Genomic DNA, 26,854 nt, shown 5'->3' with positions numbered 1-26,854 from the left:
CTTTGCAGCCCCACCAGGGCTGTGTCTTCTCTCTGGATGCCCTCATCACCCCCATACTTAAATGGGATAAGGTGAATGTTTCTGCCAGGGTAGTTATATGTATATGTGTTTCATAGTATGTATGGTATGATGTATGTGTGTGTAGCCTGTAAGAAGCCAATGTCTCATCCAGGGTGACTTTTGGCCCAAGTGTCCTGTGTTTTCTGTTGGTGCCTTCGGACTCTAACCTTATGTTGTATAGGTGCATTTAGGAGATGGATGGAGCCCTTTGCTTTTTTTCTGAGAGTAACCTTGAAGGGGTTAAGATACCAAATATCACTTTAGCACTGCAGTATGTATTTGAAACTGCAGATTCCTGCTTTACTATGCTTCTCCTCTCAGTTCCATAACATGTAGACTTGTAAGTACTGGGCCCAGTAGCCTCGAATGCTTGAGATCACCAGTGTTATAATTGCATCATGTCCTCACAGTGGTCCCAGTAATCATTTTCTTTGCCCGGTTGTGTTTGTCAACTTCTGAGTTGAATCCAACTGAAAATCTGGGAAATACTGTCTGTACACAGTTGCTATGTAACGAAGCTGGGCAACATCTGAGGAGAGAAACCCACAATAACTGCCCACAACCTGGTGTGCGAATTTGGTCGTACTTGGTAAGAAAGACTTTTGCTGCTGTAATTGCTCCCAAAAGTGCTCACACCATATGAGTTTGGGGCTCTGAATACTAATGCAGTTTCTGTATGTATTTTTTTCTTCAGCTTAAGTGACTGTCAGCAGAAACTCTTGCCCTTAGAAATCCAATTTTGAGCATTTTGCTTTAAAATAACATTCAAAAAAATTACGGAATGAGATACATTCACACTGTTCCCATGCTATCTGAGCCATGTACTAAACCAGTAATCCTGTTAAGTGGAGAATTCCAGCAATGTTGCTGGTAAAGCGAGAAGCACACATTCTGCACGCAGTTTGTCCTGAAGTGCCACCTAGAGGATATGCAGCAAGGTTTCATTAGTGCTGGGCAGAGCAGGAACACATTCACATGGGGTTAGAATTTCCAGAATTAAAGAACGCCTCTGTGGGGTCAGACTGAAAGACTTTGTACTTAGAAATGTGAGGTAACAGCCTTTGCTTTGTTGCCACAGATTGTCGTGTCGCACCTGTGGAACCATGGTTTCCTTTGGATTCGAAACAGCTATGACTATTTGCTGAAATGTAATATATTGATGGCTACTATGTGGATAATTGGTTACAACAATGTTCAGTGCGATACAAAAATTTATCATTTTGAAAAGAAATGGCCCATATCAATATTTTACAAAACCTCTAGAGACAGAGGTCGAAATTCATTTATTCTGACAATATACATAAATTCACAGCTTTTGTGGGCGTTCAGACTATTTCAGTATCAAAATGTTAAATCCTAGTTAAGTTCTTTTCATAAATACACAAAACTAAAAAAAAGTGAACTGTAAAGTACAAAAATGGTGAACTGTTATGTAGTTCAAAGTGTCAACTTTGATCACCTGTTCAGACTGATGAATTTTTCCCTGACCTACTTGTGGGGTGGAGTAGGGCTGCCAAACATCATTAACCTGGAACTACCCAACACAGGAACATCACCTTGTGTTAACTGGCTGGAACATCAACATCTTCTCCAACAGGGACCTACTGATGGCTGCTCCAGGTGCAGCCCACAATGATGGAGCTGCCAGAGACGAGATCTCTGCAACACGTAAAGTAAGTAGGTGTTCAAGAAAGGAGGCCAGAATGTTTATCTCCATATTGGTTACTGGTTTCCGCAGTCAACCGTAAGGGGAGGGCAGTGCTGCAAACTGCTTCATTGAGCAGTGAGACACTACCAACATACAATAGGAACTAGCAATACATTCAGTCACAGAGTTGGACAATCACTGCAGCATACACCTATTCAAATTATATTTATTGAGTTTATTAGCCTGATTAAAAATGGTAAAATTCAGGTCTTCATAGAAGATGCACAAAATTCACAAAAATGTGAAAAGGTACAAAACAAAAATCTGTCTCCCCCCCCCCCCCCAAATGACAGAACTTGGAACAAGAGAACATTGTAAAAGAATAAATGCGAGTACCCTGATCATCCCTGCTGCTCGATCTGAATCAAGTGTGAATTCTGGTTCCAGACCCACAATTCAAAGTGCTCTTTGCTCGCCTTTTCTCATCATTTATCATTGAATGGACACCTTTATCTGGAGCAGTTTCCAAAAGGAACTTACAACCATATTCCGTATCGACAGATATGCTGTGCTGACACCAGAAAAACGGAGGTTAAGGGAAATTACAAGCTAAAATTACAAATAGAAAAACACCTCTGGCCCCTGGGAAACCATATGCACTACATAATCACTACCATAACTAGGGACGGCTGTCATAATTAGCATAAGCAGTAAATACTGTAATACAATGCATGTTATTTTAATCCAAGTCAATTATGTTTATCACAACAATTCATTCCGCAGTAATCAAAATCTCTGGTGTTTATTACCACAATGAATTCAACAGTACTCATATTCAAAACGAGTTGGGTACAACCCTGGTTCCATACTAGCTCTGTGTATACTGGTTTTTGATCCAGGCAACCTCTAGTCAGTCACAGTATTCAGGATTGATTACATTGTATTAATCTCTCTGCTTTGTCTAGTAAGTTACAAACTGCAGCTAAAGCAGAAACAGTGTTATAGATACCAAATAAATCAATAGAATGGACCTTCAAGTTCATTTACAAGTATGATGCAACATTACTATTCAACTTAATTAGGATTAATTCAGTTATTGAATTGTTCAAAGGCTATGAACTATTAAGTAATCTATGTAGTTTAATATTTAATTAACCATAATTAGATTTGGCACGGTATTATTATTTTAAGAGGCAAAAATGAAATATTTCCTTATAGCTTTTATCAGTTAAAAAAGTACCATCTCAGAATTTATTAATGGGTATAGAGGACAAATCGGGTCAGAATTCAATCATGAGAGCAATGAAGCCTAATTTATTAGGTCAGTTGGAATAAAAGCCGGCAAACACAGGAATCTGAACTCCGCTGGGGTCCAAAGCACATCGACATTCGAATCTTTCTTCCCAATGCAAACCAGGGACTTTTCATAATGAGAAAATGCCCTCAAATTCAGTCTGGACTAGGCTTCTTTTACTCAGTTGTCTAATAAAACTTAACTAAAATGCCAAAGCACACACGAAGGATTACGATCTACATACAGATTTTACATGAGAAACCGTGTTGTAATTTCAGGTATAAATCATACAGATTAGCCACTAATTGGACCAGAAGGTCAGGAGGAAGGGGTGTAATACAAATTCAGCTGACATGGCAATTCAGGGACACAGGTTTGCCCATAAGGCAGAAGTGCATACCTTACTCAATCACTGCTACAATCTCGCTTTGATTGAGGCCGTAAAAATACAACTCGCCAGAACTGCCAGTTTTGGTTGATATATGTGTGTGTGTGTGTGTTTCTTCAAGTTTTAGAAGTTGAAGAGGCAACTGATGACTGCAAATATCCAGCACCTTCACTGGTCACCGTGGTGCACTGGAAACCCGATGTGTGCCAGATTTGGTTCCGGGTTTCTTATAGGAATTATTCTTCGGTTATCTTCAAGGCGCTCGCCGGCTGATTGTCTGTAAAACCCCGTGTAATTATATTGACTGCTGTGGTCCAGCTTCTTTGCCCAGTGACTGCCAGCCTCTTGTCCTCTTGGGTAGCAATAAGCTCTTGATGAGAGATTAGTGTCCCTCTGTCTCAGCTCAGTGTGGCGGGTGGGGCTAACATGACACAAAAGCAGGAGACAGATGCCACCCGCTTCGGAGACAGTGGTCAGCTAAAAAAGGGCCCCCCAGGGGTGCTGGCCACCATGGTGGAATCAGCGGGGGCTGGACTGCAGTCGGAACTTCACATGAAGACACGTTTGAGACAGCGAGGGCCTCCAAAGGACTGCAAGTAGGTCAGGGCAGATTGAGGGAAAGATGTGGTCTTAATGAGCTGTGTTAACAAGCCATGTCAGATGGCTGAAAGAAGGAGCAGCAGGAAGAAGGGGAGCAACGAGGACAGGCTGATGGTGGCCGCTGCTGGGCTGTGTACCGCACTCTGGGTGGGCTCAGCACCTGGGGGGAGAGACACCGTCAGCACTGCTGGACACACACATGCACAGCCCACATAGTCATATTTTTTTGTGGAATCTCCATTCATTTCTGAGGAAATAACTCTAATCACAATTGTGACAACTTTAGGCCCTACCCCGTCACAACCTTGACCATAAGTAGCCACATAAATTACGAGACTTTCAGCATTTTTAGTTTTTTAAAATGGATTCACAGATCTTTGTGAGGACCTGAAAAATGGTCCACACAATATCAAAACAACAGGTCTTTATTACATTGCGGGGAACATTTGGTCCCCAAAATGTTATATAAACATAATCCACATGTGTACACACATTTACCCATCACTACAGGGCCCTCAAACTGACTCCATAATACAGTATATGATTCCCAATTTCCCCTTTGAGGGGCGCGGCCTTAGCATGGTGGGGGGTCTATATGCCTTAATGATACACATAGCAATGTTATCTGGTGCTCGTGGTCTGTTGGGGGGGGGGGGGGAGTTGTGGGGGGCAAGCCACAATCTTTCAAAGACCCCCAATGGGTGGAAGCTGAAAAAGAACAAGTGCACCCCGCAGGGAACAGTGGTACTGGGAAGCGGGGCTGCTTTGTGGACTAAGCACCTGTGGGACGAATGGCAGGGGCCGGGTGCGATGCCAACAGGTGGCCGGAACGAATGGGGAGGACCCAGGCGGATTAGGCCTTGGCTTTGGGAAGGAGGAGCTCTCTCTCTCTGTGATAGGCTGAGGAGCCTGGAGATCCAGAGGGACCTCGAAATAGATCCGCTGCTCCTTGGGATCAAGCTCTTATAAGGGAGCCAATCCAGGCACATCCCGCTGAGGAAGGCCCGAGATGCTGGAGGGATTATAGCTCCAACTCTGAATCGCTGGGTGGGCCACAGGATTATCTAAGGTGCCTTGGTGATCAGATTTAATAAATTTAACCATTCCATTTTTTAACTGTTCTGGGGGGCATGGTGCCAACCCTCCCTCAGTATGAAAAGCAGTGAAGCAGTTTCTATCTCCATAACACAGCCACACACATATACTCACAGAAAGCATTATATTTTATCATTTAAATACAAAGGTCTATTTACTAGGGGAATGAATGAATCCAAATTCCATGCTTCCTCCCCCCTGCATTCATGCAGAGGAAGCCATAGCCAGCAAAGGACAAACACCCAGTATAAACCAGTGCTTGGTACAGAAAGTTAGCGGGAGCTGGGTGTGGGGGCTGATATCTGGGAGACTGGGAGGCAGTGGAGGCTGAAGCACAGCGTTCACTTTAATATTTCACTAATGCCGCCGAAAGCATTGATTAACTTGCATTTAGCGCAGGGCTACATGCCAGGCCATTTCCTATAGCCTGTATAAATAGCATGCATTACACATTATGCTGATAAAAGGTGCCTAAAATGAGCTCTCTCAGCTGCGATCTGGTAGGAGCGTCCTGTAAGCTGCCAGAGGGTTTCACCTGAGGCCACCAAATGAACCTTGCAAAGCCTCTTCTTCGATCGCTTAGGCAAATCCACATCAGGACTACACATCGGTTCCATTGACTGAAGGTCGGACCCGGATCGACCCGTCTACCTTTGGGGCCAGAATCGACTGGCACCTTCTAATGCAGCCTCTTACGTGCATTACATCATGCCTTTCACACTGCTACATGTTTCTTTGCATGCTGGGGCAGAGCTGCTATCTGACATGCAGTTCAGTGCAGTCACACGTCCGGACGCCATATTCCCAGGCTGCCCCACATCTCTGTCCGTATCCCACACCAGACGCTTGCTCCAGTCAGAGTGACCTATCACAGCAAGCCTCCCCTGTGATGCCATTATAAGGGTCAGGCAGAGCAGAAAAGTGATTTGAAGCCCCCCACAGGGCTGCAGAAAAGTCCTGAGGTTTGTCAGTAGTTTGTATGCAAAAACAAACCTCAGATATATAATATCTGACACTGATACTATACATAAATTCTATGTATACATGTGAGCTTATAGATATAGTGTAGGTGAATGTATTTATACAGTGTGCTTGTGTTTAGGGGGGGGGGGGGGCTGTTAATCCTCGCCTTTGCTCCTTCCAATACATTTTAAGCAGCTGGCACTGAAACAGTGGTGAGGGACAGAGAGAGAGGAGCAGCAACAAGACATCAGCCTGCACAGCCAGAGCCCCCGTCTGCTTGAGTGATGTGTGTGTCACGCCTTTACAAAGCACCAGTCCCAGCTGCCCCCCCACCCTCCCCCCCAGTCCTGCGCCAGTGCCGAGCACTGAAACTTTCACGCAAGAGTCAGAGGGAGGCTTTCACCCAGTCTGCATGGGGCGGGGGGGGCTCCCTGGTGTCTCCCTGCCCCACTTCCAGTCCTCGTGGTGAGGCGCCCTGCTGATGTGAGTGATCAGCGGACCCCCCCCCCCCCCGTCATGCTTCCCTGCTGGTTAATCTTCAGACGTTACAGAGGCTCCATCCTGCAGACTCCTCGCTGAATTCCCCCCCATCCACCAGACCTTACAGACAGCCTGTATCCCTACGGCAGTCGTAGATTTTATCCACATTCTCAATTTACTCTTAAAAACATTATTCACTTTGCCCCAATTCTGAGCATGTCTACCCCAGAGTGCCTACGGATACAGCAGCAGCATGTTCAGCCACTCTGATTTAGTTTAAAACAGCACATTTTCACCAACATTGTTCACTGCTTTATAAAGAGAATCAAAACTAGAAAAAGCATAACTGTCTATTTGAGGAATACAGTACAAACATTTATTCCCTTTTCTCTGCCATGTTGAAAGGCCGAAGTTCATCCCAACTCAGACTAGGGTATTAAGTCACTCCTTAAAAATTGTCTCCAGATAATTTCTAGAAGTTTTTCAGGACAATTCAGAAAGAAGAAAAAAAAACAAAAATCAGAGATGCTAGTGTAGCCAGCAAATGTGAGTCTCTGGACCATGGCAGCCAGTGGCTTTGAAAACAAATTATCAACTGCTTTAAAAATAACTCGTACTGCATAGAGAAACACATTAAAAGTCAGTTCATTTGGATGTAACTTCTGTGTTTCAATTGCATGCTCCATAAGGATAGTATCAATCCTACAGCACTGCCACATTGCCACTGCAGCCCAGCTTAATGAATGCACGGCCACATTCCCACTGCAGTTAATTTTGATGAATGCACGGCCACATTCCCACTGCAGTGCAGTTCAATAATGCACGGCCCCATTCCCAGTGCATTCCAGTTTAATGAATGCATGGCCACATTCCCACTGCAGTCCAGTTTGATGAATGCACGGCCACATTCTCACTGCAGTACAGTTTAGTGAATGCACGGCCCCATTCCCACTGCAGTCCAGTTTGATGAATGCACGGCCCCATTCCCACTGCAGTCCAGTTTGATGAATGCACGGCCCCATTCCCACTGCAGTCCAGTTTGATGAATGCACGACGACATTCCCATTGTAGTACAATTTCGTGAATGCACGGCCACAAATTTAATGGCCACTGCAGTCTAGTATAGCCCTAGGTCACTTACTGGCTACTAATTTTTTGACTGGGTGAGAGTGAGTGATTAAAAAATGGTCTGTTCTTTGCTGTTATTTAAACCACCCTGGGAACACAAGGAAAGCCTTATAATCACCACTGTTCCGGCAGTTTCCATTACCCCACACAATGGACAAATAAACAGGGCTCGACTTTTTGGAATCAGGAAAATTAATGATTTACCCCAGTGTTATTTCATTGATTCAGCCTCTGGGTTGCAGACACGGGTCACTGGGGAAAGGGGTTGCCTGCCTGATGCTAGGGGGCATACCGGGGGGAGGGGTGACGCTGGGGGGTTGTGGTGAGGGGAAGGGGCCCTGCCCAACTGGCAGCCCAGGCCTCCACGCCACATCAGATATAACACAGTTCTAAAGGGTGCCTGTTATTTGTTCATCATAGAGCTTTCAGGCCAAGTCTGCAACTACACATTTTCAACACAAGGACTAAGGGTTGACTACAGGTGGTGCAGCAATTAATGACAGACTTGTGGGGGGGGGGGGGGGTGTCAGCCAAGATGCTTCACCTGAATTACACCAGTAAAATATCTAACTCTATTAATGGGCAAAAGTCAGATCACAACTGGGATAATTGTCTGCTTAGCAGGTGTATATAAATGTACTTCATCTGAGGGGATAAAGGTCTGGCCAATTTCATTCATTTTTATCGGCTCTAACTGTGGTTCCCTCTGAGATCAATGATTCATTACCTGAGGTATTATTAACAACCTGAAAAAGCTTCTGCATTAATCTGGATCCATAGTTTGTAAAGGACATGCACACCATCACAGATTTTCAGCTAGGGAAAAAAATTCAAAGCTGCAATAAAATATATCATTTTTATTATTATGTATATTTATCTTTAAAAAGCATGATGTTTAATAACCTCACCCAGATACTGAAAAAGCAGTTTAAACAAAAAAGCAAACATTTGACAATGTGGTTTGATATATATTGGCATTTGCCAACTCCAATGCTGCCTTCAATTATGGTAAATATAAACTGACAACTTGAAAGCTGCACATGAAATGCCCTCTCAAATCATAGTTTCAAGAGGGAAATTCAGAATCTTAATAACAGAGTCTGAGTTGGGATGAACTTCAACCTTTCAATGTAGCACAGAAAAGGAAGCTTTCAGCCTGTGGAAGGTATATAATTGTTTACCATTAGCAATACAACTATCATTGGCTGTTGCTTGTGTACATATTTAAATCAGTATACTTGATATAGAACAATGCCATTTATCGGTTTATCTATAGGAAATGAACTAGCAAGTGTGCAAAATTATCAAAGCTCACGTTTGCTAAAATTTAGCTTCCTCCATTTTTTCCATTTTGCTCTGACAACAAAGTGCTTGAATGACACTCGTAATTCCAGCTTCACAAGTAGGAAGTAGGGCTTTCTAATTTTCACATGAAGGGAGCATAAATCCTCCCTTACTGAACACCTGCAGCTGTTTTCAGAAGGTAAATACAACAGTGCGTGTGCCATAGAAAATTTCCATTTACGAATGACATACGTGACAATGGCTTATACTGCCTTATTTTAATATGCTACTGCTAATTATTTTAAAAACAATTGACACTTCAATTTCCTCTCCTGCTGTGAATTAAGATGAGAAGGCTAGTATGCAGAGCACCAGAGCAGCTGTTGAGTAGAGCATGTCTCTGACCAGCAGGTGGTGTAATGAATGAGGATTCGAACCTTTGATGCAGTGATTACTAAGTCAAGCTCACAATGTTAAAATATCATTGTCATCATCACCATCAAGGAGAAACATTTTCATGCGTGGGCTGCAAGCTGACTTCACCAACAGGGAATAGGCAGCTACAGATATCCAGGTTTGAAAAATAAACCCAGCAGGAAACAATAGCTTGGCAGTACGTGAAGAGAGAAGGCGTTTGGAAATAACTCCATATGGCTCAAATATTCCATTCAGCAGCCAAACATGCAGTCTGAAAATCACATTTAAAAATGGGGAGTTGTTCACCAAAAATGTAGATAATCAAAAGTGATCAAGCTAATGTAGCACAAGAGGAATTAATGGATCATTAAGGAATCATCCATAAAGGATGATGTGTAATAGATCTATTTAGATCTATTAAAAAAAAAACAACCAACCTTAGAAAACCCTAAAAAGCCATGGATCGCTAGATTGGATGCCAAGGTCACTGATTCTATGACCCTAAAAACACAAACAGACGATCAGCTAGTGTCAACTAAAGAGAAAAACAAAATTACGTCACCAACTGGGACAAAAATAATCGTAATAGTGTTAAATAATCGTGATCTCACTACAGACTAAAATAATCATGATTTTGATTTTTGCCATGATGGAGCAGCCGTACTTTAAGGAGAGTGACGACAGAAAATCAGAAGAAGCCTGACAGACTAGAACTCGAAACACCAAATGACAACCAAAATACTGTCCGATGTGTCCTGAGATCAGTAAGTGAATAACAGAGACAGACAGACAGACAGATAGGGAGATGCACAGATTGAGAGAGAGAGAGCCATTCCCAATAGGAGAGAAGGGGGAATGTTTGTCGCGGCGACATGAGGGACAGGCAGGGGCTGGGGGATTATAACTGACAGGAAACAAGATGCATGTTTTATCTGCAGAGACAAACTCTGTAATAGCATGGGGCTTCCCTGTCCTCCTCAGCTTTACATTCCTCTGCTATACTGTTTGTTTTATATAAAAACTGCCAATGTAACAGTGGGGCTGTAGTCTGGAGATGGAGAGAGAAGTGGAGAGTGAGAGAAAAGCGATCAAAGGTGGTAACGGGATATAAAGGAGATTAGGTTTGCTCTGGTGACAGATCGCAGGAATGAGAGACAGGAGAGCGGAGATGGAAAAAGAGAGCAGGGAAGATTACAGGGTCTTCAGGAAAGACAAAGCTGAGAAGGACCCAGGACATTAGCGGGGATTAGTGTAGAAACAGGGGCTGAGAGGAGGAGGAATGGGTGAGCATTTAAGAAAAGCAGCAGCAGCATTTTCAGGGAGCATAACATTAAAACAGAAGGAGGCAGATCCTTTAAACTTTGATGACAATAATCTAAAAAGATTCATCAGCAGGCATCAGCAATCATCAGACCGTTAAACAAGGGACTTGCCATGTCGTTCACATAGCAAGGCGCCGTCTTATTGCTGTCTCTAGGTCCCCTGATCCTTCCGTCTTTGGAAAGTACAGCCTAATCTGTTTCGCATGGCTTCCTCAAACTTTTTGAAAACCCAAATATAAGAGATATATGTTTAAATAATCTTGGCTTCGGCAAGATTCTGCATATACTCAAATCAGAGGGTGGTACAACCCATTTGCCTAACGCATTGCTGCTGAAATCATGGCGGGATTCACCATCATAAGATAAAAATGCACATGCTCACAGGGTTCGCCCATCCTTTGATTTATGAATCTAATTCCTTCCCTAAAATTGGTTTGGAAGAGGAATATCTGTAAATCAACATTATTCTGGATCATATCTTGTAGGAAAAATCATTACTTGTTCCAGACCAACACAAGTTAATAAAAAAAAAAAACCTACACATACACAGCCATTAAAATGCTATCCTGTGCTTTGCAAAGAGCCGAACTCTCATAAAACGACTGACGCACAGTAATCATAGCAGCGTAAACGGCCGTCCTGGGTGGCTCCCTGGGCAGCATAACCGCCCCGGGCTTCAGAGATGTGGGTTTGAATGTGTGTGTGAGGTTTGCTTGTTCTTCCCATGGGACGCTGGATTTCTCCATATGAACCGGTGTCGCTAAACTCTCCACAAAATGGCCGTTTCTCAATCGGCGTACTTGTTTTGTCACGTACCCATTTTATATCATCTTCCATTGCCGAAGACCGGTTACAATATTAAGAACAGAAGTACAGAGCCCCCAAATATCAAGGATGCATCAGTTGCATCCTTACCAAACAAAACCAATCCCATGATTCATTTTGCCACAAGTTCATATTTTGGAGGCAAGTTAGCAAGATCGCTCTTGCCAAGACCACAAATATGATCTTTGTGATCTTGGAATTGAGAAACACCCCATGTCTGTGCCCTGCAAAGGACTGGCATCCTGCCCAGGTTTACCCCTGCCTTGGGTCACGACTCTGTACTGTATGAATGCCTGAAGGGTGAATAGTATGCCTTAATACAATAAGTTACCCATCAGCCTATCCAGAACACGGTCATGGGGGAGGAGGAACCAGAGTGGGGGGGACCATCAGAGCAACGTGGGACATGTGGGGGGGGGGGGGGGGGGGGCTTTTCAGCAAAACTTGTTAACATTGGTCTTAAAATCTTCAAGAAGTCCAATATAAAGAAAGACTGGTCAATTAGTAAAAGTAGTCAGATGGTTAAGAACGTCTGCATTGCATAGGGGAATAGTACAAAGGAATGTGTAGGGCATACGGGAATAGTATAATGGAATGTGTAGGGCATAAGGGAATAGTATAATGGAATGTGTAGGGCATACGGGAATAGTATAATGGAATGTGTAGGGCATACGGGAATAGTATAATGGAATGTGTAGGGCATACGGGAATAGTATAATGGAATGTGTAGGGCATACGGGAATAGTACAAGGGAATGTGTAGGGCATATGGGAATAGTATAATGGAATGTGTAGGGCATAAGGGAATAGTATAATGGAATGTGTAGGGCATACGGGAATAGTATAATGGAATGTGTAGGGCATACGGGAATAGTATAATGGAATGTGTAGGGCATAAGGGAATAGTATAATGGAATGTGTAGGGCATAAGGGAATAGTATAATGGAATGTGTAGGGCATACGGGAATAGTATAATGGAATGTGTAGGGCATAAGGGAATAGTATAATGGAATGTGTAGGGCATACGGGAACAGTATAATGGAATGTGTAGGGCATAGGGGAGGATCCTGACCCCAACAAGGTGCCCTTGAACAAGACACTGAACCCCAAATTCTCCCGGTGTGCAGGTTGGTGCCTTGCATGGCAGCCTCTGCCAACAGTGTGTGAATGTGTGTGTGGATGGGTGAATGTGAGTCATGAATTGTAAAGCGCTTTGAGTGCTCGTAGGAGTAGAAAAGCGCTATATAAATGCAGACCATTTACCATGGTGGACAACTTGTACTTACAGATGGATCCTAAAAACATGATGCGGCTTCCGCGGTTCATCGGCTTGAGGTACGGTACAGTAACAAATATAGTTACTTTCATTATTATTGGGTTATTATTGTATTGTTATGCCCTGTATTATCATTCCCACTTACCTACAAATTCATCTTAAAGATGGACTAAGGGGGAAGGGATGTCATTAGTGACTTGGGGCTGCCTGTACTGCACACTGTCCCTTTAACATGTCAGCCAAGTATCACCGAGCACAGTAACATACGGTCACCTTCTTTCCTAATTTCTACTCCTAGCACTTATCTCCATTCCTTAAGACTCATAACACTAATATATTGTTTGAGTATACATTTCTAATGTTGGTAGCCATTTCTTTGTTTTCCTTATCTCTAGGGTGTCATTCTTTATTTTGCCACATTATCCTGGTTAAAAATAAACCTTTGTGCTTCCCAGGTGAATGCCTATACATCTGCTGTATTTAAACATTAATGCATTATATTATTCGCTATTTCATAGGTTTTATCCATGTGTGACAATAATAAAATAGCTTTGAACTGTAAATAAAGAACTTAGGGATAAACAACAAAATGTATTCACTTCGCTGATCTGTGTGAGACTTGATTATCATCCTCTGCCAATATGGCATTTTATTTATTATTTCAGGTATTTTCCATCGCTCTGTGCTGAGAGAGCCTTTTCCAGTGGAATAAGCTGGGCGCTTGTACCCTGCGGAGTAGCCGAGAACCCCACACTGAGCAGGTAGCCGAGGCACTTAAGCCTTCAGCAGAGCTGTGCAGATTCATGCAGGCCAGTCAGCAAACTACACAGTGCGCATCGGAGCCTCGAGCAAGAGAGGTGACAGAGAAACTAAACATGTCCAAAGAAAACAGGCACATTGTCCCTTAGTGCAAAATGGTTACAGCCAGGCTGTAGAACATAGAGTTCAGAGGGGAGAGACAGACAGACAGATAATGGACTGAGAAGAGGAGACATTCCATAGTCAAAAATACCACTATGCATGTGGTATGTGAAGCCAGCGTTGGGGGAGAGACAAGGGGACTCACCAGATTCACAGCAAACGGAGACCCTGAGTTTCAGGCAGGGTAGGGGCGGCCCACCCGTCCCAGACAGCGCTGAAGGGACAGACAGACAGTCATTCATTACTCTGGTGTACATCTTATTACCAAAACTGTGTTAAGAGAACCTTTGGGTAAAAAACTGATTCAGCTACAGTTATTATTTCAAGTGATAAACTAAATGACTGTAGTTCCACTGCTGCAGTGGGCATCCTTCACCTCAGGGCAAAAATCACTCACAAAACAGAAAGAGGTACAAGAACAGGAGAATGAAAGCTCGTTAAACGCTAACAGTTACTGTCTACTCTGGGTTCAACAGACACAAACATTTCTCGATTATGCAATACGAGTGGTCCTCTGTGCAGCCCTGTTTGAGGTGCCCTGACGTAGGCTGCAGAATAGAGGCAATGGAAAAGCAGAATATGGTGATGAATAATGAGACTGAATTATGATGAACAGAAAGCTGAAGGGACTGTAGCAGAGATGTAAGATAGACAGCTCCAGAAAGAGAGAGTGGAGAAGACAGATTAGCTGCAGGACAGCCTGTGACTCACAGCTGTAGTAGTAGTGGTGCCCAGGCCGGAACTCCAGGCCCACAGAGAAGGGCGAGAACTTCTGGATCTTCTCAGAGAAGCGCACCGGGCCAAAGGGGGCATGGGGCCGGTTACACTCCCAGCGCTTGATAGCGCGCTTGGTCTCCACGCAGCCACGGAAATGCTCTTCCAGGACCTGATACAGGGTCAGGATTTCGACGGGGCTCTGCGTGGGTGAGCCGGAGGGGTAGTGAGGGCAGTAGATGTCCAGGTAATCGTTCAGGTCCACATGGATGGTGTAGCCTTCCTGCATCAGTCTGGTCAGAAACAGGAGAGAACGTTACAAGGCGGGGTTAAGCACTGGACATGTTCACAGTGTCGAAGTCAAGAACATAAGATGGGGAGAGAAGTGAAAAGGAAGAAGGCAAGGAAGTGTAGAGGAGCAGAGTCAGCGCTGCATGGTGGCAGAAACGCAGATTCATGGCCGTGTGAACCATCAATAAACCTGACGAGACTGATGGACTCCCTCACGTGTGGCTTTAAAGCAGAGGCGATCCATACAATTTCAGCACACTAAACCGGAGACTTATCAATTACATCTCTATTAACTACAGAGGGGACTGCAGAGAGGCATGAGGAGCTCGAGAGGGCCGGTGCCCTTTAAGCTGGCTAGGGCCCAGGGCCATCACACCCTCTTTGGGCTGCCAGTAAGCTGTGTCTGGTGACTGCTGAACCACATCCAATCTGTCAGGCCAGGCCGTACGGTGTTCCTGCAGGCTGGCCGTAACTCACAGCTGCAAAGCCAGCAGGGAAAGATACCACCGCTGCCGCCTGCTCTGATGGGCGATGCCAGGCGAGGTGAGGGCTGTATGGCAACTGGGCTGACAGCCCTGCCCTTATGGCTCGTCGACTGCTGCCATCCGCGTCGTTCCCAGCCTGCAGGTACACCTCTGTTTCCACTACTAATCACACCTCACTAATGACTCACAATCGCATGGTTTGCTGGTGGGGGTATTAAGGAGCTTCTCTGTACCAGGGGGTGGGCTTTAATCAGACTGCAAATGAAAATATTAAGCGACGGATCCTTTATCAAATATAAAAGTGATGCCTTAATGGTGGGATGGGCCAGGACATTTACAAGACTAAGTAGGTCAGAAATTGCTCATTCTGTTGTAAATGAAATGTAGAGGCTTCCAGCTACTTAACCTGAGAGCCACTTAACCCTGCCGTTAAGCTGATTCTTACACAGCACAGTCATCTCAGTGAGCCATGATCTACCAGCTTGCCTGTCTTCAGCCTGCGTTAATCTGAACTGACCAGAATCAGGGGTCTAATTAGCTAAATCTGCAGCAACTCACAAATCATGGTATTCTTGGTAACCATGGAAACCCACAGCTGTGGTGAAAGCTTCAGTAGCAGCTCCAGAGTTCCCCCAGTTTCCTCAGCCACCTCCCGGGCCTGTCGGCCAAAAGCCCGGCCTGCCTCTATGCCATCGACTCCTCCCGTCACCCTGAAGAAGGCTCTGTTAAGACAGGCACCACAGCATAGGGGCGTACCTAATAAATAATCAAAATCAGCGCCCTAGAAGAATCAACCCGGTGAGGACAAACCATGCCTGTTCCTCACAGGAACAGTATGAGGAATCTGCGTTAAGTGCCAAAGTTCCATCGCACACAATAAGAGACGCTCTACAGTGCCCTGCAGCAAATACGTCCTGAAAGGCTGGATGATTCCGGAACTTTGACCCCCTGCTGATCCTCAGAACTTGGCTTCCAGTCCCTCCAGTTTGTGCAGTATTTTATTTGTGTCCGGGGGGGGGGGGGGGGACTTTGGCATGCCTCGGCTTGGGCGATACTGTAAAACACGGCCCTTGTGGTCGCTGCTGCTCTCGGCTTTTTTACTCCAGTTTTTCTTGCTCTTATGTGGCCCATTGGCTTTCAGACAGCTTGAATCCTGGCAAAATATGGAGCTCTGAGGAAAGGCATTCTTGTTCACTGTGTGTTCATTTCTGATATTTCCCAAGGGATCAGGAAGCATTGTTGCTTTTGTCCATTTTTTTTCCAAGGGTAGCAGGTACTTGAATCTATGGAGTTTGTTCTTTTTAATAAAAACCAGAGAATTAACTTTTATCCATCCACTGCAGTGTCATATGGTGATGGAAGTGTGGGAGGAGCCTATGTTACAACCAGAATCTGGTTGGGGCTTGGTGGCACCATTCAGGATCCGATATAAGTAAAAAGTGGGTGGGGTATAGAGTGGGTGGGGCCTTTGTGATACTGGGAGAGTGGCATCTATGAGATACCGCTGGGGTTTTTCGTTTGTTCATTCCCTACTCGTCAGGCTCACCTTCAGACATGTGGTACATATGTCAAGCGGAGTAAAACAAAAACCACATTCTTTGCTGTTCAGCTTTTCTGAACGTCTTTAAAGGTTAAAGGTTGGCTGCCCAAAGGAGGAAGAGGGCCGCTCTGCTGAAGTCCTGCCCCATCTGGGCCCCCCACTCGACTGCTGGCCGGATGTCTGTACCCCGGGGATCCCCCCACAGTCGCATTATTTGAGAAGCCCAACGGCGTGGTGTAAGCAGCAGCATGAAGCAGACGTATGGGCCCTAGGTGGGATGACCAGGGCTTAGCACTTCATAAGTGAGGCTATACAGTTACTGATTACTCTGCAGTGCAGAACATCATTTTATGCTTCTTCCGGACTGATCCAGCCATACATTTATTTTCAGTAACTGTGTGTCCATTAAGTTGTAGCAATGACCTATCACAGTAGTACAAAGAAACCCAACAAAACTTTGTGAGGAAAGCAACACCACACCACACACACACACACACACACACACACACACACACACACACACACACACACACACACACACACACACACACGGTGTGATGCTATAGGGCTAATTGCCACACCAACTTCAATTTAAGGTCATTTTTACATCAGACTGGTTCAAGCTCACTTCACATTCAAAATACATGCCAAAGGTCCAAGTGTTGAGCTCAAAGGCTATAAAGGGCTCAACATCTACACGTTAGGTCTATAACCAAACTGGTTTAAATGCTTATTTCAGGTGTGCTGATTGGCTGGCTAGAGCGTGAGGTGCGAGACTTTATGGAGACTGAAGCTGCCCCAACCTCTGTCACATTCAGCCCTTCTACACTCTCATCATCAAGGTACCATCACCAGCCCCGCTGCAGTAATCAGAGATAATTAGCTCATTCTGTTTTCTTTCACCATAGCAATTACCTCTAATTACACGTGCTGCAATCTGTACTCGTTAAAACATGGTGTGCTTTGCTATCTAATTAAAAACCAGCAGAATCGTGGTCAATGACTTCCTACCATCGCCATTTCTTTGCCTTAGTTTCATGGAAGCTGTGATTCATTCCTCACATGCTTGGCTGTCTGTAATAGCGCAGCACACACGTGAAAGCCATGGCATCCCCCCTCCCCCATTCGACACCACGCAGACAGCACACGTGTTTATTGAGGGAGCTTTTAACTGCACCAGGTACCATACATTTTGTACTTTCGCTTTTCCATTGACTTCCAGTCGAGCAACAGTACTGGGATACGTCTTTGGGGTGGAACTTGAAATGCTTTCTTTGTCGATTGATTATGCAAATAACCTCTGAAACACAAAACAAAAGCCAACTTGAAAACAGTTACAAATTCAAAAAACAATGATAAACAACACACACACACACACACACACACACACACACACACACACACACACACACACACACACAGATCTGGCCGAAGAACAGATACAACAAAAAGATCCAGATGGAATGAAAAGAAATTAAAGTATTTTGTTTAATATACTAGGATGCGTTTAAATATACTACGATCCTAGCAGTGTGATTATGTTGTAAAACATATTGGGGTATTTATAAAGCAAAAAGTTGTTCATAAATTTCTCACAAACCCATTTAGAGTGATTTAACCAGCAAGGGTGAAAATGATTATGATTGTCTCTGAGAACCCATGCAGAGCTCCTGCAAAGGCAGCGGAGGTAAACTTTATCTAATATATGTTTAAAAATCAGTTTAATCTATAAAGGGAATAATAATTAAAATTGCAAAGCTAGCTAAGTTTTTTTTTTCTATGATAGTAAAAAGCGAACTTTAAAACTCCCTGTGCTATAATGTTCGTATAGAATTGAAAGTAAGAAAAAGCCTGACCTTAATCTAGTGACTGGCGATGTAAGAATTGCATGCGATGTCGGTATTACATTTTCCAGCCCTATAATACACTACAGCCATTTGTCAAATTTAGTAGAAAATACCCTACCTCACGTTATGATGTCATTCATGGCCGGTACTAGTTTTTACACCAATGGAAAACCAACACCCTAAGTACTGTACGTTTGGTATTTTCTCGAAGTACTGATAGTACGGTGCCTGGTACGGTGGAAAAGCACCCTTTAAACCTTCAGAAAGTAGAAATGCATCACGCACACCGTATTCAGGACAGAATAGTGCTGTCCTCACACCAGATATCTACCAATCCTGTAATCCCTAACAGATCCAGGCATGACTCAGGTCAGAAGCATGCTCTGAATTAAAGGGCCCTTGGCTCTTCCAGATAAGCACTTTTTCACATTCGCTGAGGCCAACACACACTGAAATACATACCACTAATAATACTGATTTTTCAGCAGAGGGGGTCAGGATTTGCCCGATTCCGCTAATTAAACATTGGCCCACTCCAAGGCTGAGTAAATAACACAGAATAGTTGTTTTTTTATTATTGCAAGTAGGAAACAAGGCAAATTTTAAGATGGACTTTTTGAAGCCTCACACCCAAATGCTGTCCTGGCCTCTTAAGACACACTCTACACGAAGAACATGTGAACAAAGGATTTGGGTGATTCCATGTCAAATCATCACACTTTCAGACCTCACCGTCACGCATTTTAACGAAACTTGGCATGCTGATTTGGTCACATGAGTAACTCATGAAACTGAAATTAGGCGAGACTTGAATTAATATTGAGGGAGATTTAAGCGAACAGTTTTAACTTTAATTAACCATATTTACTACCCATGTGGGCCTTTTCAGTAGTATGGCAAGTACAGGTGTCTGCAATGACATTAATGAAGCTTCCATTAAATTTCACTGTAGCATGTTTGTAACAATGTTATTACTTACACCTGTGCTTGTTATACTATATCATGTCAGTTTGGCTGCCATTAAAAAGGCCCATTAGTGATATGAAACCATGTGACATAACATTTAAGTCAAGATATCTCAGCAACACCTTAAAAACCAAAGACCAAATTTTCTGGAGATGTTCATGACATTATGAACTAGCTTTAGTAAGAAACTGATCAATTCTGAAATATAGGTTGTTTTGTTATTGAATTTTTAATATTTTGATCAGTTATTACATAGCAATTATTCATATGGGAATGGCATTCAATATATAGAGCTGGACAATAGCTTTAAAACAATATAAGGACCATTTTTATGCAGCTTATATTAAGGTAAATATAGCCAGTCAAAGTCATAGTTCCCCCCCAAAAAAGTTTAAACTTTGTTCGCTTAAATCTCCCTCAATATTGGTCCCAGACTCACCCAATTTCATTTTCATGAGTTACTCATGTGACCAAATCAGCATGGCAAGTTTAGTTAAAATCTGCAACGATGAGGTTTGAAAGTGTTATGATTTGACATGGAATGACCCATTTTAGTGACATAGAAGTACAAGATGGAGTGTTAAGGTCCCTCCGATTACACAGGAAAAACACAAAAAGGGTTGTACTGCAATGTCAATCATCAGGTGCCTTGCTTCCCATTGCAATAACCAGGTAGCAGAGGACTGCACTGGACCACTCCCACTTGCTATGGGGTTCCAAGTCATATCCAGCACTAACCCCCGGCCACCTACACGTTTCACGGTTCGCTGACTGCAGTTAACATCGGCTGGGAGGACGGTCGACGTTCATACTGTAACTGGGCCACAATGACCCTTAGTTTCATCAGTACATTTCAAGAGCAAATTCTTGCTAGTGTGTGAATTTTGGCAGATCGGACAGCTGTCTAAGCATTCCAGGAAATGCCGGCATGTCAAATTCCTTGCAGCTATAACCTGATTTCCACTGTAGCTTTTTAATATGCAGTAATATTCTCAGTGCCTCATTGTCAGTGCTGGAGCGGCTAAGCACAGATACATTTTGACAGTCTGCTCCCCTGCGCCCCCACCCCAGAGGTCCCAACCCATATCAGAAATGGTAAAAAAAAATCTTTACCTCCGAGATGCCAACCTGCATTAAAAACAGCACATGTCCTCACCCCCAGACCCTAATCAGTATCAGAAATGGGTCACGCCATTGCCCATTATACCCCAAACCATATTAAAAACTGCTTACATTTTGAGTAGTTAAAATAACTCTTTATGCAAAAAGGTACAAGGCAATTCCCTTAATGTGGTCAGATTTGAAAAATAAAAAAATACCCTAATTATTCACAGATTATTCCATTACAACAATTTCAATGACCTACTTGTATGCATTAAATATAATTGATTTTTGACTTCACTAAGTATATAATAGTTTTAAAACGTTTTAAATTGTAATACCTTGACATGCTTTATAGCATCTGGAACAATGTTCCCAACTAGAATAAAATTTTTAAATCGAAAATGTGACACTAAATTCTCACATTATCCAAGAAGAAATTACAAAGCTTTGTATATATAATTACCAGTGTGCAAAACACACACATATAACACACTCTGAAATATGACTAGACACATTATCTGTGTAAAACTCCTCAATTAATGCTAATCTTGGAATTGTGTGAGGTCTTGCAGATATATTAAACCTCTTATTAAAAAGTCAGGAGCACGTACTACATTCTGCCAGCTTACCCTGTGGATCAAAACAACGATAATTTGTATGGATGACTAAAGTTTCTATAGAAACAAAGTCAGATCCATCCCTGAATGTTGCAGGCTCCATTTGGAAATGCATGCAGAAGTTCACATGTCGCAATGCATGTCGCAACCCCTACCAGCAGCATCAGACCTGCAATCCCCATGACTAACTACTGCCAGGGGCGCCGCTAAGGGGGGGAAAGTTGGGACAATTCTAAGGGCCCACGCCCTTTAGGGGCCCCCAGAGATCTGAATGGGTGTGGTAGGGGGGCCCAACCTCATATTTTGTCATAGGGCCCAAAATTGCTAGCGGCGCCCCTGACTACTGCTCTTCATTAACAGAGAAACTGTTAATTATACCAGTCCCTGAGGTCGCAGTCAACGTCAGTTAAGAGTAGTTACTACTAATTGTAAGCTTGATTTGTTGACTCTGGGTGTTTAAGCAACACATCCAGAATAGATGTTTTCATCTTCCATGTATAAATTCCAGAACTGTTCTCTTCTGGATATAAACATTTTGTGAACTTGAGTTTAAAAGAATTTAGGCACTTATTTACATAGCTGAGTGTTTGCCAAGTCCATGAGGAAGTCTGTGGTTAAACTATGTACCCTGGACAGTTGTTTTTAGGTACCTTGCCTAAAAATAATAAAAAAAAAAAAATACACAAATCCAGGTAATGTTATAATATTGTTATATTGGCTTCTATACCTTGATAACCGAGCCTCCTTTAACTGCAAAGGATAATTTAAACTGCCACATTTATGTGTGTATCCAAGGGGATGTTCATAATGGAGTGGATTAGGAGGAGGTTAATCTTTTGGCCATTTCCCTCTATTCCCCTGGAGTAAGCAGTGCCTGGTGTTTGGGTGAGAAATGGCACTTATCCCAAGCAGGCTGTCATTTTCTGGTCAGAGGAGAAACAGCAGAGTGGCTGCACACAGATACCTTGGAGACCAGCAACGAAACACAGATCTGACACGGCAGGGAGGGAAAAGTAAGATTGGGAAAGTTTCTCATCCGACACAAGGAGGGCTTTGTAGCCGCGGCCTCAAGTTTGCATCAAAAGGTACCTCTAATACTCAAACCTGATCAATACAAACACTTCTATGAAGTTATTTACATGTTATGTATTTATTTCACATTCTACTGCAGCTCAGCGTAAAGTTCTCCCAGCCTTTGCCCAAGAACAAAAATTACACAGGTGCTAGAGGAGAGGAATTTATATATTTATAAATATATTTATATATATTATTATTTATATACATTAATCATTCGGTATACACAGTAACTCTTAAATTCTACTCATATTTTAATTACCAATTTCTACTTTATTTTGTATTTTGTTTAAGAAGATTAATGACTATGTTCCCTTGTCTATTTGCTGCTCTGGGAGAGTGAGTGGAGTAAATATCTATCGATCTTTCCATCTAGGAATATGTGACGTCGCAGATCTCTGTGAGCAGGAGGAATGGCGAGGATACCTTCAGCATGACATATCCTACCATCCTTCTGCATCTTGTTTGGCAGCTAATACAGCTTTGAGGACTAGAACTGGCAGCAGTGGCTCTCCCTGTAGGGACTAACCACTGTTTTTCTGTACAAGTACCTGCCTGCCGTTGAAGGCACTGTATGTGCCAAGATCTGCTTATAATCATAAATGAACTGCTGAATAATTAGCAGTAAGAAAAAAAAACTAACATATTATGAATTAAGAAACCTTAGTGATCGCACAAATTTTGTAGTTAATTCTTAAATGAACAGCCTTTTCACTTTTGAATATCTTTAAGTGTATTTTCTGCTTATTGAGGTGTTAGGTGGCACCTGATTGTTTAACCTCAACGGATTAGAAAGATTTTAAGAAAGGCAGAAGAGCAGAGCACGCCAGATTAAAGCGAGGTTCTGTTTTACTACCCAGTAAGAGGTTGTATGAGAATACGGCAGCGAGAAGAGAAGGGAAAGTGGCAGCGACATTTTCATGTGGAGTCAGTTTGAACATTGTGGCTTGGCCTTATACACCGAATAAGACAAAGGGAAAGATGAAGAAAGGAATGGCCACCTGGCATCTACTGAATGCTGCAAATGCGTCCCAACTTGTAGAGCCAGTCTTCAGCGATGCAGGAACACAGAGATGTTGGCAGCTTCTTTCAGTCTGTTTTTTTTCCTTTCGCTATACTGTCAGGGAGGGGCGGCATTAAAGCGTAGAGACGACCTTTGTGCATCTACAGCTGCTCCCAAAGTCAAATTTGATGGGGAGAGGAAGAGACAGGAGAGGAATAACTGTGCAGTATAATACGGCAGACGGCCCGGGGACGTGTAGACCGTTTAACAATGGATGGCTGCAGCTACTGCACCCAATATCAGTGAAAGATACCTGGCTTTTGTCATTCTAGAAGCCATTGAAGTTAATGCTCTGGAAAAGGTTTGGCTCCTCAATGTCGCAGCTGGACCTTAGATCCAATGATAAACTATTTGCAAAAACCTTACAACAAGACTAGAGCTGGTGGACCAGTAGGTACACAGACTTTAAAGCAATTAAGTGCTCATTCTGATTGTTAGTTAAAATTGTTAGTTATTTGTAGAAGGATGGAAAACCAGAATATGCATGAAATACACATTGAGAATTTTTAACTGCATGATACTGAAATATCGTGTTTAAAGCTTTTACCTCTTAGTTCTCTACTGCACCTTTTCATGGATGATTTAATTCTCTTTCTATTCGTTTCTCCTACTTTAACTACACATAAAACATTTATAGACATGAAAAAGCTTGATAAGGACATTGGGAGTATTTTATAAAATCCAGATGTAGAATAAAACAGAAAATATACTAATTCCAGGGCAAATTTTTGTTATCCAGCAGCATACTAAAATAAAGTCAGTTCATAGTACTTTGTGCAGAGTCTAGTGATTTGCCCCTGAATATGAATATGTATATTACACAGTGCGGCAATGAAGGTTTTATTTCTTTTAATCAGTACTTAATCTATAAATCTATAACTGACAGCTCCTTATTTTGGAGCATTATTAAAATTAAGCAAAATGAACTTGATATAATATGGCCACCTACAGTCATAAACTAATCACTGATGTCTCTCTTTCCCATTTTCAATATAAATAAGGGTTATAAAAATGAGAGATATGGACACAAGCTGTACAGATTTAAAAAATCAGTTTTAATCGTGTTTCTGTTAGTGCTCCGTAGACCAATCTCTGATACAAGCTTGGGTGAAATTAGGACTACAATCGCCTCTGCAACAAAATTAAATGAGTGGGTGTGGGTTTTATCATGATAAGACTGTAGAATGCAACCCCCCCCCCCCCCCCCCACACAACATCTTTTTTTTTTTTTTTTTTTTACTAAGAATTAAATATACCAGAATAGCAGTACTTTTAAAATAACATCAAAATACTGTTTATTGCGATCTGTGGCCGTTGCAAAAAATTTGATCTATATAACGCCCAAGACTAACTGTGATACCTCAAAAAGATTATCAGTGAAGGTTAGGGAGAGGCAGTAGCAGTGCTTGGAACTGTAAGGTCATGCAGTTTTCCAGAAGCAGTGTTCAGTAACAAAGATTCCTGTAATGCCTTGAAAGTGTTAAATAGCATTACTTCTGCCAGTAACAGTGACTGTAAGCCAGGTCTGATAATGTATCAAAAGTGGGTAAGTAAAACAGCTTCTGCCAAGACTCTGAAGTACTTTTAAAGCGCAAGTCTGCTTCAATGGCACCCTGTAGTGTACAGGGTGTGGAAACCACCATTTCCCCCCCGCTGACAACTTCAAAAGAAGCTGCCTTTCATTCATCATAGTCAATCAACTACTCCCAAAAGGGGGGTCCGGCTTCAGTATCACTTCCGGCAGGGTGCATCGCATCCGTGATGGGACAGAAAGACAAGTCACTTATGATTCAATTTAGCCTATACATTCACTTCTTATGTCAATTACATACTATACTCCCAAATGTACACTTGGAACTGTGGGGATGTACATTCCAAGTAATTACCATGGAGGTGGTGGACTCAAAATCACATCTGGATCTGAAAAACTACTAAAAAGCAACTCTTCCTGCGTGGCAGTACAATTACACACCAATGCACCCTATTAGCTGTATTAAAGCTTGTTGCGCCATCAAAAACGGGGAGGGGGGCAGCAATCTTGGAAGTTCGAGCATTAGGAATTGCCCCACCTTCATTACTTGACTCGAGATTAATCCCGTTCATTTAAGTATTAATATTTAAGATGTTAGTGGCTTGATCGAGTTTGAAATCCCTAGTAAATAATGAACACTGCTAAAGAAGTAAAAACTGGTAAATAAGGCAACTGTGTTTTTATGTTTCTCTAAGTCTAAACTCATCATCGGGTTTACTAATCAAATGTATTACCAACGCAATAAAAGCACACAACAATTAATTAGAACTGTAAAATGTATGTAAAATATAAAAACATGCATCATAGACTGCAGTGTAACTGTTCTGAGTTTGGTGAGTAAATGAAGTTTAGAAAGGGAAAGACGCAGCCTCTCTTACAGTATCTACCCAAGTTTTCCTAAACTTTTTCCACGCAATGGTTCGTTCTGAATTTCAAAACCTTCCTACCAAACTGTGCCATTGGAAACTGTGATAGTGTCTTTTAGAAATACCGGGATCTGAAAACTCATCAGTGGATAAAATTCCCGAAGTGCTCTTTAAGTTCAGTACCCGGGGGTAATGGCTTGCAAACACGGCTTCATGATGCCCTTCCTTATCGCGGCTCCTCTCCCTGCTTTCCTACCTTGTATTGGTGCTGTTCCAGTAGACAACGTGTCTCCTCGATAACGCCGAGGACACGGTTTGGAGCAGCAAGACGGCGATCCTCAGGGTGGCGGGCGATCTGCGCCAGGGCGGCCGACCCATAGTGCCGGGACAGGCGACGTCTGCGGGGCTTCAGCGGGTTTGCGCGTTAAAAAGCCGAAAAGGACAAATACTTCCGTCTTTCTCTAGCTCAAAGGTTATTCAGCGCTGTCAAGTTGCCCGCATTGTATGTGTTAGTTAACCATACATGTAGCGTTCGTAACTTTGAAGTAAAATAATCATTGCGAGGCTGAAGAATTGTACATAAACTGAGGCAATCTTCTTGAATGTTATGATACTTTTTTTCTGACTGGTCCCCCCAAAAAAACTGGCAAAAGTGCCTTCACCCTCGGGGAGAGGGGCGGGGTAGGCAGTGCTGCTTTAAAGAGTGAGACCTGTGAGTTGCCGTCACGTTTGTAAAATATACCAAAGTAAACTTGGACTATGTATAAAAAACTACCGTTTTTTTCTTTTTTTAAATTTTATATATATACTTTTTTTCGTTACAGTAACTGCTTGATTCACTTGTTTTGACTTCTAGTCTGGTTGAGTTTTTTTTTTTTTTTTCTTTTTTGGGAAAATTATAGTCTTAGACTGGTACTGCCATAGATATTTTCCGCATTATTCTGCCGGCGAATGAAATAGTCGGGAATCTGTGGAGTGTCCAGTTGTTTTGCACACCAACATGCGTTGTAAAAAATAAAATCAAAACAACCTTTAATGACTTTATTAGGAAGTCGA

The 26,854-nt window shown here is 42.8% G+C and overlaps 1 protein-coding gene across 1 annotated transcript; it reads right to left on the bottom strand.

Moving 5' to 3' along the window:
* Nucleotides 1-1,914: 1,914 nt before the first annotated feature.
* Nucleotides 1,915-26,474, bottom strand: LOC125718982 (ephrin-A2-like). The gene is made up of 4 exons (XM_048993347.1): nt 26,055-26,474; nt 14,412-14,707; nt 13,846-13,914; nt 1,915-4,150 (listed from the first exon to the last, which is right to left on the bottom strand). The coding sequence occupies exons 1-4, from the start codon at nt 26,174-26,176 to the stop codon at nt 4,047-4,049; spliced, it is 591 nt and encodes a 196-aa protein (XP_048849304.1). The 5' UTR covers nt 26,177-26,474; the 3' UTR covers nt 1,915-4,046.
* Between the last annotated feature and the right edge of the window lie 380 nt (nt 26,475-26,854).

This window comes from Brienomyrus brachyistius, chromosome 23 (genome assembly GCF_023856365.1).
Source record: "Brienomyrus brachyistius isolate T26 chromosome 23, BBRACH_0.4, whole genome shotgun sequence".
NCBI classification, from domain to species: Eukaryota; Metazoa; Chordata; class Actinopteri; order Osteoglossiformes; family Mormyridae; genus Brienomyrus; species Brienomyrus brachyistius.
Note: the sequence above shows the minus strand (reverse complement) of the source record. Positions and strands in the feature narration are given on the sequence as shown.